This window comes from Mobula birostris, chromosome 9 (genome assembly GCF_030028105.1).
Source record: "Mobula birostris isolate sMobBir1 chromosome 9, sMobBir1.hap1, whole genome shotgun sequence".
NCBI lineage: Eukaryota > Metazoa > Chordata > Chondrichthyes > Myliobatiformes > Myliobatidae > Mobula > Mobula birostris.
Window position 1 is genome coordinate 23,470,946 of NC_092378.1, and position 15,807 is coordinate 23,486,752.

Consider the following 15,807-nt stretch of genomic DNA (forward strand, 5'->3'; position numbering starts at 1 on the left):
ACCTTCCACCTTGCGAGGGTTCACCCTCTTTAAAGACAGCCTAACATTGTCCTCTGAGACAGAGATCACAGGGTCATCAGGTGCAGTAGGGATCTTCACAGTAGTAGTTGTGTTCTCCCTTTCAAAGCTGGCATTGAAGGCGTTGAGTTCATCTGGTAGTGAAGCATCGCTGCCATTCATGTTATTGGGTTTCGCTTTGCAGGAAGTAATGTCTTGCAAACCCTGCCAGAGTTGCCGTGCATCTGATGTCACCTCCAACCTTGTTCAAAATTGTCTCGTTTCCCTTCAAATACCCCTCTGGAAATCATACCTGGTTTTCTGGTACAGACCTGGGTCGCCAGACTTGAATGCTACAGATCTAGCCTTTAGCAGACGACTTACCTCCTGAGTCATCGACTGCTTTTGGTTTGGGAATATACAGTAAGTCCTTGTAGGCACACACTCATCCACACAGGTTTTAATGAAGTCAGTAGCAACTGCAGCATACTCATCCAAGTTTGAAGATGAATCCCTGAATACAGTCCAGTCCACCAATTCAAAGCAGTCCTATAGGCGCTCCTGTGCTTCCCTTGTCCATACCTTCTTGCTCCTCACTACTGGTGCTGCAGTCTTCAGTCTCTGCCTATACTCAGGGAGTAGAAGTACAGCCAGGTGATCAGACTTCCCGAAATGAGGGCGTGGAATAACATGGTAGGCATTCTTGATGGCTGTGTAGCAATGGTCCAGTCTGTTGTTTCCTCTGGTATTGCAAGTGATCTGTTGATGGTAATTGCTTAGTGATATTTTATTTTCAGTCCGGCCTGGTTAAAATCTCCAAAAGCGATGGTGAAGGCATTGGGGTGCGCTGTTTCTTGCATGTTGATCTCATTGCTCAGATTATCTAAAGCCTGATTGACATTGGCCTGAGGTAGAATGTATACTGCTACCAAAATGACCCTGGAGAACTCCTGTGGCAGGTAAAAAGGACAGCACTTAACTACTAGATATTCCAGGTCTGGTGAGCAGAATTGGGACTGATATATTTGTGCAGCAAGAAGAGTTGATCATGAGGCATACTCCTCCACCTCTGCTTTTGAGAGACTCTGTAGATCTATCCTGATAGTGTATAGTAAACCAGTCAATCTGAATCGCTGCATCCAGTACGGAAGGATTCTGTGAAACAAAGGACACACGCAGTCATAATGTCTCTCTGATTCAGCACCCTAGCTCTGAGATCTTCCATTTTATTCACCAGAGACTGCACGTTTGCCAGCAAGGTAGTTGGTATAGTGTGTTTAAAAACCCTTTGTGTGATGGGGTTATGTTACACTAAACAAATTAAATTGATTTTTCCATGTTTTTAGTACTTGTTCTAGACTGCGCTGATTTATTGTAAATGCAAACTGCATTTGTCTGTGTATGTTACTTTTACTCCCAACTTCTGCAGCCTCTGTTTCAGTTGTCTTGTGGGAAGGACAAGGCAGAGTATGGAGACAGGGTGCCTTTTCACAGTGAGCCAGGTTAGCTGAAAACTTGTTTCCAGTGATTGATAAAGCTCAACCCTTGACAGGCAGTAGTTTTATTAGAAGAGGTTGAAGAACATTTTGCTTGCCTATCTTCGATGAGGGAGAAAAAGGGCAACTTGAAATACATCAACAGCTAGAAAATTGACACACACAAAAGTTGCTGGTGAATACAGCAGACCAGGCAGCAATTTTTATGTGTGTTGCTTGAAATTCTACCATCTGCAGATTTCCTCGTGTTTGAGCTAGGAAATTGAGTCTGTGCTCTCTGAACCAATGGAGTTTTTTTTTTTCATAGCCTCCTTTTGTGTCCTCTGTAAGGGCAGCCACAAAAAGTACATGTAAGGCTCTGTGAGCATGTGTGCAGATGGCTGGAAGTAACATCACCCAGCTGTTGAATCGGGCCACAACCATCATCACCTGCTGGGCTGGACACAGCCGTCCATCACAGGCAAAACCCTCCCCACCATTGAACTTGTCTACAAGGTGCACTGCTACGAGAAAGCAGCATCCATCATAAAGGACCTCCACCATCCAGTTCGTGCTCATTTTGCTGGTGCCATTGGGAAGAAGGTACAGGAGCTTTGGGTATCATACCACCAGGATCAGGAACAGTTATTAAACTTCAACCATCAGGCTCCTGAATTAGTGTGGATAACTTCACTTACCTCAACTCTGAACTGATTCCATAACCTCTGGACTCACTTTGAAGGACCCCACAACTCATGTTTGGAGTATTATTTATTTACTGATATACATTTTTTTTTGCACAGTTTGTCTTTTTGCACACTGGTTGTTCGTCAGTCCTTGCTTGAGGGTAGTTTTTTTCATTGATTCCGTTGTATTTCTCTGTTGTACTTTGAATGCCTGCAAGTAAGTGAATCACAAGGTAGTATCTAGTGACATATACGTACTTTAAATTTACTTTGAACAAAACAAAAAAAAAGGACAGGCATCCTAGTGGATGCCATGTACATGTATGGATATCATGTGCATTACTTGACAGGTCCTTAGAAGATGTAGGAAGAAAATTCTTTGGCAAGTACCTGATTTTATTTAATTTTCATTTATTTTTTCCTTAGATATTCCATCACAGAGTCTATTTAATTACTGCGTTCTGGTATTAAATTTCTAGTGTATTATACTTTTGCTGAGAACATCTGGCTCAAATGGGGTAGCTGGCCAAGTACTTAAGACCCGTGCTGATCATCTGGCTGCAGTGTTCACCAATACCTTTAACTTCTCGCTTTGGCAGTCTGAGGTGCCCACCTGGTTCAAGCAAGCTTCATTTATACCAGTGCTTAGGAAGAATGTGGTAACCTGCTTCAACTATTGTCCAGTAACACTTGTATTCACTGTGATGAAATGCTTTGAGAAGTTGGTGATGCAATGTTTCAACTCCTGCCTGAGGAGCAACTTGGATCTGCTCCGATTTGCCTACCATCACAACAGGTCCACAGCAGATACCATTTCATTGGCTCTTCACTCAACCGTGGAACATCTGGACGGTGAAGATACATATATCAGGATGCTCTTCATTGACTAACACTCGGTATTCAGTACTATCATCCCCTCAAAATGAATCAATAAGCTTCAAGATCTTGGCCTCAATACCTCTTTGTGCAATTGGATCCATTATTTCCTCACTTGCAAACTCCAGTCAGTTTGGATTGCCAACAACACCACCACCACAATCTCCCTCAGCACTGGTGCACCAGGAGGCAGTATGCTTAGTCCCTTGCTCTACTCACTTTATACTTATGACTATGAGGTTAAGCACAGCTCCAATGCTGTATTTAAGTTTGCTCACGACACCACTGTTGTTGGCCAAATCAAAGGTGGTGACGAATCAGCATTTAGGGAGAAGATTGAAAATCTGGTTAAGTGGTGCCACAATAACAACCTCTTTCTCATTGTCAGCAAGACCGAGGAGGTAATTATTTACTTCAGGAGAACCAAACCAGAAGTCCATGAGCCAGTGCTCATTGGAAGATCAGAGGTGGAGAGGGTCAGTAACTTTAAATGCCTCACTGTTATCATTTTAGGGGATCTGTCCTGGGTCCAGCAAGCAAGTACAGTTACAAAGAAAGCATGCCAGCACCTCTACTTCCTTAGGAGTTTATGAAGATTCAGCATGACATGTAAAACTTTTACAAACTTCTATAGATGTGTGGAGGAGAGTATATTGACTGGCTGCGTCACAGCCTGGTATGGAAACACCAATGCCCTTGAACATAAAATCCAACAAAAAGTACTGGATATGGCCCATTCCATCGTAGATAAAGACCTCCCTAACATTGAGCACATCTACATGAGTGCTACCTCAAAAAAGCAGCATCCATCATCAGGGATCTCCACCACTCAGGCCATGGTGTGTTCTCACTGATGCCATCAGGAAGAAGGTACAGGCGCCTCAGAGCTCACAGCAGGAATGGTTCTCCCTCAGCCTTCAGGCTCCTGAGCTAGAGGGGATAACTTCACTCCACTTGCCCCATCACTGAAATAGTCCCACAACCTATGGGCTCAGTTCAAGGACTCTTCATCTCATGCTCTCGATATTTATTGCTAACTTATTATTTCTTTTATATTTGTACAGCCTGTTGTCTTTTGCGCATTAGTTATTTATCCGTCTTGTTGAGTGTGATCTTTCATTGATTTTATCATGTTTGTTGCGTTTACTGAGTATGCCCACAAGAAATCAAATCTCAAGGCTGTATATGGTGGCATACTGTGTGTGTGTGTGTGTGTGTGTGTGTATATATATATATATATATATATATAAAATACATGTGTGTGTGTATATATATTTAATTATAAACTTTGAAGATGCAAGAATTTTGGAGGATAGTGTAATAAGAGTTGAAATAAATGTGCGTCAAGGAATGCCAAAGAACATGGGCTAAAGAGTTTTCTTTCCCCACAGCACTGCTCGGTGTATAGAATAAACAACTTTCTCATACATTCAAATGTACAAAATAATACCATGAGTTTTAGTTTCTCCATTGCATGCAATCAACAAATCAGGTGCACATGGCACTGAATCTGAGAAGAGTTTTTTTTCTTGTGCTTGTAATTCACCTTTTTAAGAGAAATCTCTGAATTAAGCATAACTTTGTTCAATTTGATTAATGAAGGTAGACAAAAAACACTCAAAATATGCATTAATTGCATTGTAAATGTGAATAACTTAAATATTTTTAAAAATGTAAACATTTTTGCTGAATTGTTGCTGTATTTTTAATATGGTATAGCAATGCATATATATGTTCTAAAACTTTTAAAAAGATCCTTTACCTAATACTTCAATCAAATATGCAGCAGATTTAAAAAAAATTTCAACTGAAGTGCACAAATAAAGAAAATATATCAGCACAAACTCATATGGGGTTTCCCCAGGTGCTCTGCTTTCTTCCTGATTCCTAAAGACCTGTTGGCTGGACTAGTTCATTGATGTGGATTGCCCCTTGTGTGTGGCATGGGGAAGGAGAGGTAGGGAGAGAGCTAATGGGATTTAAGAGAAAATAGATTACAGGGAAATAAGTAGGGAGGATGGAATTGATGAAATGAGTCAGCATGGACTGATGTTGAAATATGAAAACTGTATTAAATCATGTAGTTTAAAAGGTCTGTGCCTGAAATTTCATGATAATTTGAAGTTTGGCTACTTGTAATCACACCGTACTGAAGAAATATTGCAGCATTTTAAAATTTCCCAGTTCAGGTATTTTGTTTGGCATTTCAGTGCTGCTTCAAAATATGATTCAAGGAGTAATATACACCACCTCAGAAGGCTTGGCATCACTACGATGATCCAGGGAATTTTGATCCATATGCAAGAACAAAGGGTGTCCTTGCCTGCTGAACCTCCATGCTCCGTCTTTGGAATGTGGAGTTTGAAAAGGCTTTGTGTTATCCTGTTACAACAAATCATGGATCAGAATCCCTGAATCATCTTGATGTTTTTCCATAGCATATTGTAGAAGTGCCACTTGTTAGTGCCTCAGCTAAGGCAATAGGCATTTGCTTTTCAAATGATTATTTGCAAATACCTGTGTATCTCCACAACCTGTCAGAGGGATCATAAATTTAGCACAAAGTTTTGAGATAGAACGATAAATGAAATAGATGAGCATAATGTTCAGGAATGAAAATAGAGAGGCATAGGACTGGGTGAGGGAAAGAAAAGGGAGAAATTAATACAGTACTTGGGAACATGAGAAAATCTGCAGGTGCCGGAAACCCAAAGCAACACACACAAAATGATGGAGGAACTCAGTAGGCCATGCAGCATCTATGGAAAAGAGTAAACAGTTGACATTTCGGGCCAAGACCCTTCATCAGCCCAGCATTTTGTCTGTTTTGCAATTAATATTTGGATTATTTTTCACTTTCATATGATCAATAATTAAAGTGAAAACATGAGGCTACATTAGGACAAGTTAATTTTCAGTACCAGCGTGGTTCATAGGCAGTAATTAACATTTAGCACATAATAAAAAGAATCACTGCTAACTAATCCAGGATTAATTAATTATGGCTGTGAAGTTCCTTCTTGTATCGTTCCAGCTCTGCTCGAACACTGTGTTCAGTTGATATCTACTGTGCAAGGAAAGCAACTTCATGCCCCATGCAATGAATTTCAATGAGCCAGGCAATGAGTCGCTGTGTTCACAAAGCTAACAATGAATCCACATAGGTCACACTATACAACAACATTTCATCTGCAGTATTTACTTGCAAATGTCCCATGACTGAAGCTGCTCGAAATAAGTGCACAAATAATGAGGTTAATAGCAAAGACCATTGTCATTGTGGGCAAATTAGTGGATAATCATAATCAAAAGAGATTCTGCAGATGCTAGAAATCTTGAGCAACTCCCACAAAATGCGAGAGGAACTCATCAAGTCAGGCAGCATCTGAGAATGTGAATAATCAGTTGACATTTTGGGCCAAAACCCTTCAGGACAAATGGCTGGTATTTGCAAGGAACGCTATTGGGCAGTTTTTAAGCACTTGAAATTCTACACAGCCATGGATTCCTGAGAGAACAGTGATGTAAAATTGCTGGTCACATTTTCTACTGATTTTCCATCAACTGTATTCCAGTCTTTAATTTTAAAAAAAACACTTCACTTTTGAATTTTCTGTTTTATTTTTAGGTTGGTACAGAGGATTTGTTTTAAGAAATCCAAGCACGAAGGTACAGTATATACATCTACACAATATAATTTTGCACTTGAATTATGGAACTTTGTGAATTCTGTTCAAGAGTAAATGTGCTTAAGTTACTAGTTTGTTGTAAAATGTTAAGATACCCTACAGCACGTCCTGGATAAATTGTCATGCTTTATTTTTGCTGTCCCTTCATGTTAAAGAATCCATTAATACCTGCATTTGTTCAGAGGGTTGCAAATATTTTATTTGAGCCATAATGACTTTTTATTTGGGCTTTCTTAAAGCTTGCATTGTAGGATTTTGATTGCTTACTGCTTCTTGCTTTAAGTGCAATATGATTGGAAAATCACCAATTCCTTGTGAACTCTTGACATCCATTTTTACCTTGCTAGCATCTCTCCAGATCCCTTCACTCTAAGTTGCCCGTCGGCTCATCTGACATTCAAAGCATAAAATTCCTCCATCTGAGCTTAAGGGCAGAGATATTATTTTTGGCTCCCAGTGCAAATTCAGTCTTTGTTACTGACTTTGGTCCTTGAAGACATTCATTAAAACCATCCCATTGACCAAACCTTTGGGTTTGAGAATTGCCTAATTTCTCAATACCTGGCAATATTTCTGTGTGATATCTGTGTTTAATGTAAAATTCCTTTGTTTTATTTAAAGTACCTTGAAAATTCTACAAAAATGCAAATTGTTATATATGGTGCTTTGTTTTGGGGTATATTTAGAGCATGTGTTTTGCACTGTTATACAGAGTGTAATTTGTAAGCAATTAGGGTAGCTTGAAAAATTAATATTTTTCTCATTCTTAAAGGGAATTTTCCCCGCTGCCTATATTCACTTGAAAAATGCAAATGTCAAAAACAAAGGGTAAGTTCAGCAATTCTAAAGTGTGAAGGAAAGAACTGTTCACTGGCTTAATTTTCTAAATGGGTTTGGGAATATTCATATTATGATTTGCACAGTTATTAAACCGAATTGCTACTGTAATTACCCTATCATGGTATCAAGCTGCTGGCAGAAAGATATAATTAAGCTTAACTGAAGAAAATATCCTTCATAATCTGTAATTGTTCTCCAGTCATGATCAAATTGGCTGCTTACTGAAGACTGTCGTAATTTGCAATTTATGATTAATTGCTATGTAGTGCTGGAAGTACTTCCTGGTTTATAGAGTTATTAGAGTGGGGAAATATAACTACATGCATTTCCCTGTAAATGAAAAAGTATCTATAGTTGACAATTATAATTTAATGATTCTTTGGTTAGCTTGGTTGCACTTAAAGTTTGAAATATAACCGTGTGTATGTGTGTGAGAGAAGTTACTATTATATACCCTCAGTCCATCTCTGCCACAACCTTGGAGATGTGTGGAAACTCGGAGTAAATAATAGTTCTTGCCAAATCAAGACATTAATTCCAATTCCACCACTGCTAGATTGCCTTCTTTGCATTACATATATGAAAAGTTGCTTATTTTCAAACTGAAGTATCGTGTTAATTATCCACCTGTACCTTGTATGTATGAATCTAACTGGAAATGGTATTAGATTAAACTGCCTTGGATTTGTGCTCAAGGAAGAGTATGCATTAGACATCGGGTATGGCTCTCAGTAAGTCCACAGGTTTCACTCCAGTATCAGGACAATAAAATTTTGAAATGTTATTTTCTTTATTACTGCAATTTAAAACAAAAAATACCCATTACTAAATATGTAGGTTACAGTTACTGTAAGGATATCTTATTTTAAAAGATAAAAGCATTTTAAGCACAACAAATAAAGATATTTAATTGCTGAAGTTTTTCAAGAAAATTGTGCCGTTGTGCTTGAGAATCATTCAAATCTGCAGACACATGCAAAGGAGATTATTTTTGCCCATTACTTGCATAAGGAAGATAAATATTTCAGTCATTCTGCACAAAAAAGTGAAATAGCCCAGTTCTTCTGTAACTTAATGTAGATTGGCACCCTTCAATTTATGACAGATCTGTTCTCTTTACAATCACAGGCAATTTGAAACAATCATTCCAACAGAAGACACAGTCATCACAGAAATGACAGGAACTTTACGAGAATGGGGGATAATGTGGAAACAGCTTTATGTGGTAACAATTTTCTTTTTTATATCTTAGAAATATATATCCTGAAATATACTTTGATAACTCCCTCCTCTGACCTCTTCATCAGTGTAATAGTTGCCAGAATTCCAACAGTGGAGAACTAGTGCAGGACCTGAGGAAATTCATTGTATTTCTACTACAGAGAAATATGCTGGGATTCTCAGTGTATCCGCAAGCCTTGCTAGTGTTTAACAACGGGTTGGACATTTTAATATTAGATGGCATATTCACATTCCTCACATGCGTGAACATTTTTGAGACTTGCATAATCTTTAAGCAGACCTTAACCTGACAGCAGTGGAAACAGTGGTGCAGATTTTGTTGATTCCCCCCCCCTGCCGCCAATTGTTAGTTGGCTCAATAGTTAAATATATAATTAGCACTGATTTGCATCCATTATGTTTTTTTTGTCTGTACTTCTTCATACTGTCATTTAAGTTGCTGTCCTACTTTTGATTCTACATTTTTGAAATTAACCCTGGAGAGTATTGATTCATAATATTTCCTGTGTGCCAAAAGTCCTTCTGAAGGTAACCTTGCAAGAAACTTTGCCCGTTTCTGAATTTTAATAATAATGTTACTGAGTTATTACCATAACATCAATTGTTTCAGACACCAAAGGGTGTTCAAAATGAAGCCCTCAATTTTCCTTTTCACCTTGATGCTTCAAGCTTTGTAATGCATCAGAATGAGGGGAAAACATCTGGAAGTTTAGGGTCTCAAAGTTTGCTGCTCTCTCTGTAATATATTTATGTACTTATTAAGATACAGTGCGGAACAGGCCCTTCGGGCCCTTTGAGCCTTGCCACCCAGCAACTCCCCCACAATTTAACCATAGCCTAATTGTGGGACAATTTACAATGACCAACTGGTATGTCTTTGTGCTGTGGGAGGAAATGAGAGTACCTGAAGGAAACCTACATGGTCATGGAGAGAACATACAAACACCTTACAAGCAGCTGTGGAAAAGGAAAAAATTTAAAACAATATCATGAGTAGTAAGCATAATCACAATATAGACTGTAGCTTTTATAAGGTAAAAATACAATCTAACTCCCATCTGTCCATACCTTGAAGGGTGGCTAAAGCTACTGGGGTAGGAGCATTCCTCAGCTGACTGTTGAGGTGAATGTTTGTCTTCTATTTAAGGCAAACCACAATTATTGCTTGTTTTTCTTAACCTATTCAACATTGTGAGATCTAAATTCGGTATGATCCTGAAGTAGCATTTAAAACATAATCAGATTAAATAAGCACATATTCAAGGAATAAAGCTATTGCATAATCTATTGTTTTATTTTTCATTTTGAGTCTGGTGTGAATGGAGTATTATTCAACACCTAAAATATTCTCTTATTAAGCTTGTATCTGTAAAGCAAATATTCTATTATATGAAATGGAAAGACATTGAAAGTAAAGACTGCAATCCGGCAAAGAATGTTTAGATGACTTGGCATCATGAACCATCTCATTGAAGTTTTCCCAGTATCCTTGCACAATCATTAATGCTCAAGTTCACTTAGTGAGAGGGGAAGATTGTTCAGGTCAACTGGGTCACCTTGTGACCAGCAACTAGTTGTCAAGCAAAGCCCATAAACAGACCATCAGCTTTCTAGCCAGAAGGTAGCATGTGTGCAGAAAATTAAATTGCAAGACAGCACGGAAAATCTGTTTAAACAAAAAGGATGGAAGGTAAACAAAGGATAATTCATTGCTTTCACTTCCTGTGCTGTGTCAATTGTGAATTATTTTTTGCTGCGGGTTCTTTCAAATAATGCTGCTGAATCATTTGCTTCCAATGAAGGGATTAAAATGCATTAGTCTCAGCTATTAAAGTGAGTAAACGTAGGTCAGAACACTAATATTGTCCAGCACCTGAAATAGAGATTGTACTGTATGTCACAGACTAATCCAAGGAAATAATTTTCAAATTAGATGCACACATTGAATCCAAAAGTGTTCAAAATGTCTACTCCCAACTTGCATTGATTTATACCCAGTATTTACAGTCTACAGCTGCTGGAAATCAGAACTCTCTATCAATCTGGTAGATTGATTAAAAACAATTGGTTCTGAAGGCTTGTTTCCATCACAAAATATATTCCCTGGCTCCATTCTAAAATAAAATACCATGTAGAATTTTCAGCAACTGCCCTACCTTCTAAAGAAATTTCTTATTTAAATTCACGCCCCACATCCCCATGGAAACATGGCATTTCGGGTCAGGAGGACTCTGGAGAAACGCCTCAGCTACCATCTGCTACAGGCTCAGTGAGTATTTCAGTTGATCAAAATGGATTGACAACATTTTTATTAAAGGATGCTGATCCAAAGCTACCAGTTGTTTTCTTGCTCAGTACCAGCCAAATGTGAAGCTTAATGGATTTGCTATCAGGTCAAATTAGAAACAACAGAAGACTCTGGCACCCAAAACCTGGAGATTTTAATTTGTGGGGCAGGTGCTGGAGCTGCCAAGCTGCAAAATGTAATTAATTTTTAAAATTTTCTTGCTAAATTTGAAGTTATTAAAAAAAATCTTTCTGCAATTCATTCCTTTATCCTTTTTTCTCAACTCACCTCCCACGTAATGAAGTCAATTTTCCCAAATTTCCTTTCCTCACAGGCCCCACTCCATACCTCCTACTGACTGGACTGTGCTGCTTGTGGCAGGCATTGATTTTGTAAGATCAGATATTTCCACCCTAATGTAGCACAATTTGATGCCTTAGGGCAGCGTCGGATCAGAGCCAGGGACAGTGATGTGGGCTGAATTCAAAAGCAGAGCAGGATGTGTCCTTTAGCAGGGTGGGAGCATATAGAAAATGGTTTTCCAGTGACCTTGATTATAATCAAATGAAATTAAGTGGAATCCTATTCAGTCCAATATCCAGTTCCTGCACTATCAGCAACTTTGTGTTTTCAGAGAAGTCCTTGGCCGTGCATCATATTTGTTCTCCATTGAATGTGTATGTATTTTGCAAGTGACTTCAGTGAAGAAGATTTGAAATGGAAAACCTGATCACCAACAGCATTGATTAATTGACAGTTTTAAATAAAAGGAAAACTGCTACATTCCAGAAAGGAGCAAGAAAAGAAAATGGTGTTAAAGATTTGTGGAGTAAATTTTTGTGATATGCAGATTGGGCAGTATTCATAACAACATTGGTGAGACGTGCCTGAATTCAGATCCACTTCATGACAGCCATGAAAGTATACACATCTCAAATTAATGAATTAATTATTTCTCTCATGTCTTCGCTATCCTGAGGACACTTTGGGTATTTTATTAAATTTTAGTTTGTTTTTCTCTCCAGGGCATTTAGTTTGAATTCAGAACAAACGTGATGTACGGCTAAGAATCTTTCCAAACACTCCAAGGCCATTTACCTAAATGTTTCTGCATTATTGAATCAGGAGGTTTTTCGTAATAGGCCAATTTATATGTTCACTTTTGTGAGAAAATTAAATATTTTGAACACTTGATTTCCATAAGTTTCTCCCCCCCGCCCCACCCCCGCCACATAAATGCCTGTCTTTCAATCTCATGAAGATGTTTGGTTACCATTTTCAATTCTGCCTGTATGTATTCAGCTTTATTTTGATTGTGAGTGCTGCTGATTGTAAGTGCAGCTCAACATCCTCTTTGTGTGTTGGTAGATCTTTCTGTATCGACCATGATGACAGTCCACGTTTTTGAAGTCAACTACTTTTTAAAAGGATGTCATTTCCGCAAAGCATATTTTATCTCATTTTTTTTTCCCTTTCTGACAGAAGAATGAAGGGGATTTGTTCCACCGACTGTGGCATGTGATGAACGAACTGCTTGATCTCCGTAGGCAGGTCCTTGTGGGGCATCTAACCCATGATCGGATCAAAGATGTAAAACGGCACATTACAGCTCGCCTGGATTGGGGAAATGAGTAAGCACTACCTAATGATTATGGTGCTATATAATATTTAACGTTTAATCTAATTTCACAATGATGTTCCACAGCAGCCAATAATGTAATGTGGAAGCACAAACAGGAAAGTAATATTCTAATATCGGTGTCATGCTGAAATGTTAATGCTTAGCATAGTCGATTATAATTGAACCATAACATAAATATTAAATGAATAAAATTGTGGGTGAGAGGGGATGTGGGGTGGGGTGACATCAGGCCAAGTAGTTTTGGAAATGAGTAAATGAAATTGCTTATAATATATCTACATTAAAAGGATATTTAAAATCAAACACATTTTACTTATTTGTATGTTTATTATATGAAGTGAAAGCTCTAAAATTGCTAAGGATAAAGACACGTTTGAGAGAAGCTGTGTAGGAGCACTGTCAAATTTCTACAGATGTACCATGGAGAGCATTCTAACTGGCTGCATCACCATCTGGTATGGGGGGGGGGCCACTGCAGAGGATCAAAATAAGCTGCAGAGAGTTGTAAACTTAGTCGTCTCCATGATGGGCACTAGCCTTCATAATATCCAGAAATCTTCAAGGAGAGATGCCTCAAAAAGGCAGCATCCAACATTAAGGACCCCTATCACCCAGGTCATGCCTTGTTCTCATTGCTACCATCAGGGAGCAGGTACAGGAGCCTGAAGGCACACTCTCACCAATTCAGGACCAGCTTCTTCCTCTCTGCCATCCGATTTCTGAATAGACATTGAACCCATGAACACTACCTCACTACTTTTTTACAGATTTCTATTTTTGCACTACTTAGTTAATTTAACTATTTAATATATACTACTATAATTCACTTTTTTCTCTATTATTATGTATTACATTGTATTGCTGCTGCAAAGACAACAAATTTTACTACATATAGCGGTGATATAAAACCTGATTCTAGTTCTGGAAGGTGAATGGGTCATTGACTTACTTCAGTGTATTTTCTGTTGTGTTTTAACTTTGGGAAATCTGTGTTTAAGTGAACTTCCTGTTACATTTATCTTCAAGATGGGTCATGAGGTGTTAGCAGTCCTGAGAAAATTTCTGGAGCTGGTTTTTTTGTAACTCTTTTGCGAAGTATCCCCAATTCTTTTCATGCGTCTAACATTTTACACCATCTAATGTGGCTGCCCCTCTAGCCAGCTTGCTGTATGCCCAATTAATTTACATGCAATTAAAATGCCACTTCTGGTGTAAGTGACATCTGGGTAATGGAAAGAATGGTCTCTGCAAACTATTAGCATATCGTCAGCCATTTTAAATGTAAAACAGTCAACTAGCCAAGGAATAAAAGCAGTAAACAGCAATGAATGCAAGTGCTATGTTTATGTATCCCTTAAATGCTTTAATTTCCAAATTGGGAAAGAAGAAAACCTTTTTGTTAATTTGTGCATTTTAGTTTTAACACATTATGTAGACTTCAATTTCTGATTACTTGACTCCCTTTTCAACAATGGGTAATATATGGTACAAATTCATTTGGGTTTCCATGAGTTAGAAACAGAGAAATGAAGTTTAAGATGAATCCAAAACAAAAAGATGGAAGCACTCACCAAGTCAAACAACACTTGTGGAAAGAGAAGCTGAGTTGTTGTTTCAGGCTGAAAACCCTTCATAACTGGGAAAGTGAGAAGTTAGCCTCAACATCCAGGAAGGTGTTTCCATTATTTACGGAGCCACCTGGTTAGTAGGTAAATGAGGAAACTTTGTCAAAAAGAGAAAAGAAATAAAGGAATTTGTTAAAGCTGAGAAATGCAGGTCAGAGATGTGCAGAACATGTAACTGAAAGGAGAGTGTTGAAAATACCAGAAGATGAGACATTATCATCAGAGAGAGTAATATTCAGTTTTTCAGGTGGATAACCTTACAACAGATCTGGCCATTTTTGGTGAAGCCAAACTCCTTAAGGTGTGCACCCAAGAAATAGATGAGGTGCTTAGATTCAGCCTTACTGGAGCTGTGCAGGAGGGTGCTGATGGATATTGTGATTGGGATCATAATTATTACAGGGATCATTACAGAAAATCTTTCCTACCAAATGTAATGAGCATATACAACAGTTCATATCTGTGCGACAGGAGAACACACTCCATAGTACAACAATCTCTGTTTTATTATTTCGTACATTATTATTGCACAGTATTGCACACTGGTAAATTACTGTGTATATTATTTTGTACTTTAGTTAATACTACTATTATTATATCATTATTGCTAATTGTGTGATGTTAAATGTTGCTGTTGTAACAATGTAATTTCCCACTCAAGATCAATAAAGTACTTATTATTAAACTGACAAACATTGGTAGTTTGGGGTCATTCCTGTGGAAGCATGGTGATGCTCCTCAAAGTACTAATCAGATCTAAACACACGAGATTCTGCAGATGCTGAAAATCCAGAGTGCGCACACAGAATGCTGGGGGAACTCAGCACGTCAGGCAGCATCAATGGAAAGGGATAGAGTCGACATTTTGGGCCAAGGCCATCCATCAGGACCGGAAAGGAGGGTGGAAGAAAACCGAATAAGAAGCTGGGAGGAGGGGAAGGAGTACGAGCTAGAAGGTAATAGGTGAAGCCAGGTGAGGGAGAAGCTCACTGGGCGAGGGAGGAGGGATGAAGAGAAGAGCTGTGAGGTGATAGGTGGAAAAAGTAAAGGGCTAAACAAGGAGAAATTTAATAGAAGAGAGTGGACAATGGGAGAAAGGGAAGAAGGAGGGCTACCAGAGGGAGGTGATAGGCAGGTGACAAGAAGAGGAGGGGTAAAAGGGGTGCCAAAGTGGGGTCTTCCAGTCACAGTTGACAAGAACAGAACAGAAGCAGCTTCAGATCCTCTTCAGCGTATCTCCAGATACCTCACTGAACAATGGCCATTCAAGGTTGAGAAAGATGTCATAACCTTCTACTGACAGCATGCAATGTTCTCAACTGTATACTCCTGTCTAATGTTTGGAGAAAGAATAATAATTCCATGAATACTTCAACCAAAAGTATTGAAATAATTCCACCATGGTCACCCAGGCATCAATTGAATGGAAAGTCCTGGCAAGGAGTTTT

At 38.6% G+C, this 15,807-nt stretch overlaps 1 protein-coding gene across 3 annotated transcripts in view; it reads left to right on the forward strand.

Annotated features, from left to right (window-relative positions):
* dock4a (dedicator of cytokinesis 4a) overlaps positions 1 to 15,807 on the forward strand; it is a 365,685-nt gene that overhangs the window by 84,635 nt on the left and 265,243 nt on the right. For all 3 annotated transcript variants that reach the window (XM_072267619.1, XM_072267621.1, XM_072267620.1), the window contains exons 3-6: positions 6,663 to 6,703; positions 7,496 to 7,551; positions 8,692 to 8,788; positions 12,575 to 12,723. In XM_072267619.1, coding sequence (XP_072123720.1) covers positions 6,663 to 6,703; positions 7,496 to 7,551; positions 8,692 to 8,788; positions 12,575 to 12,723 — 343 coding nt within the window. The remainder of the gene's footprint in view (positions 1 to 6,662; positions 6,704 to 7,495; positions 7,552 to 8,691; positions 8,789 to 12,574; positions 12,724 to 15,807) is intronic.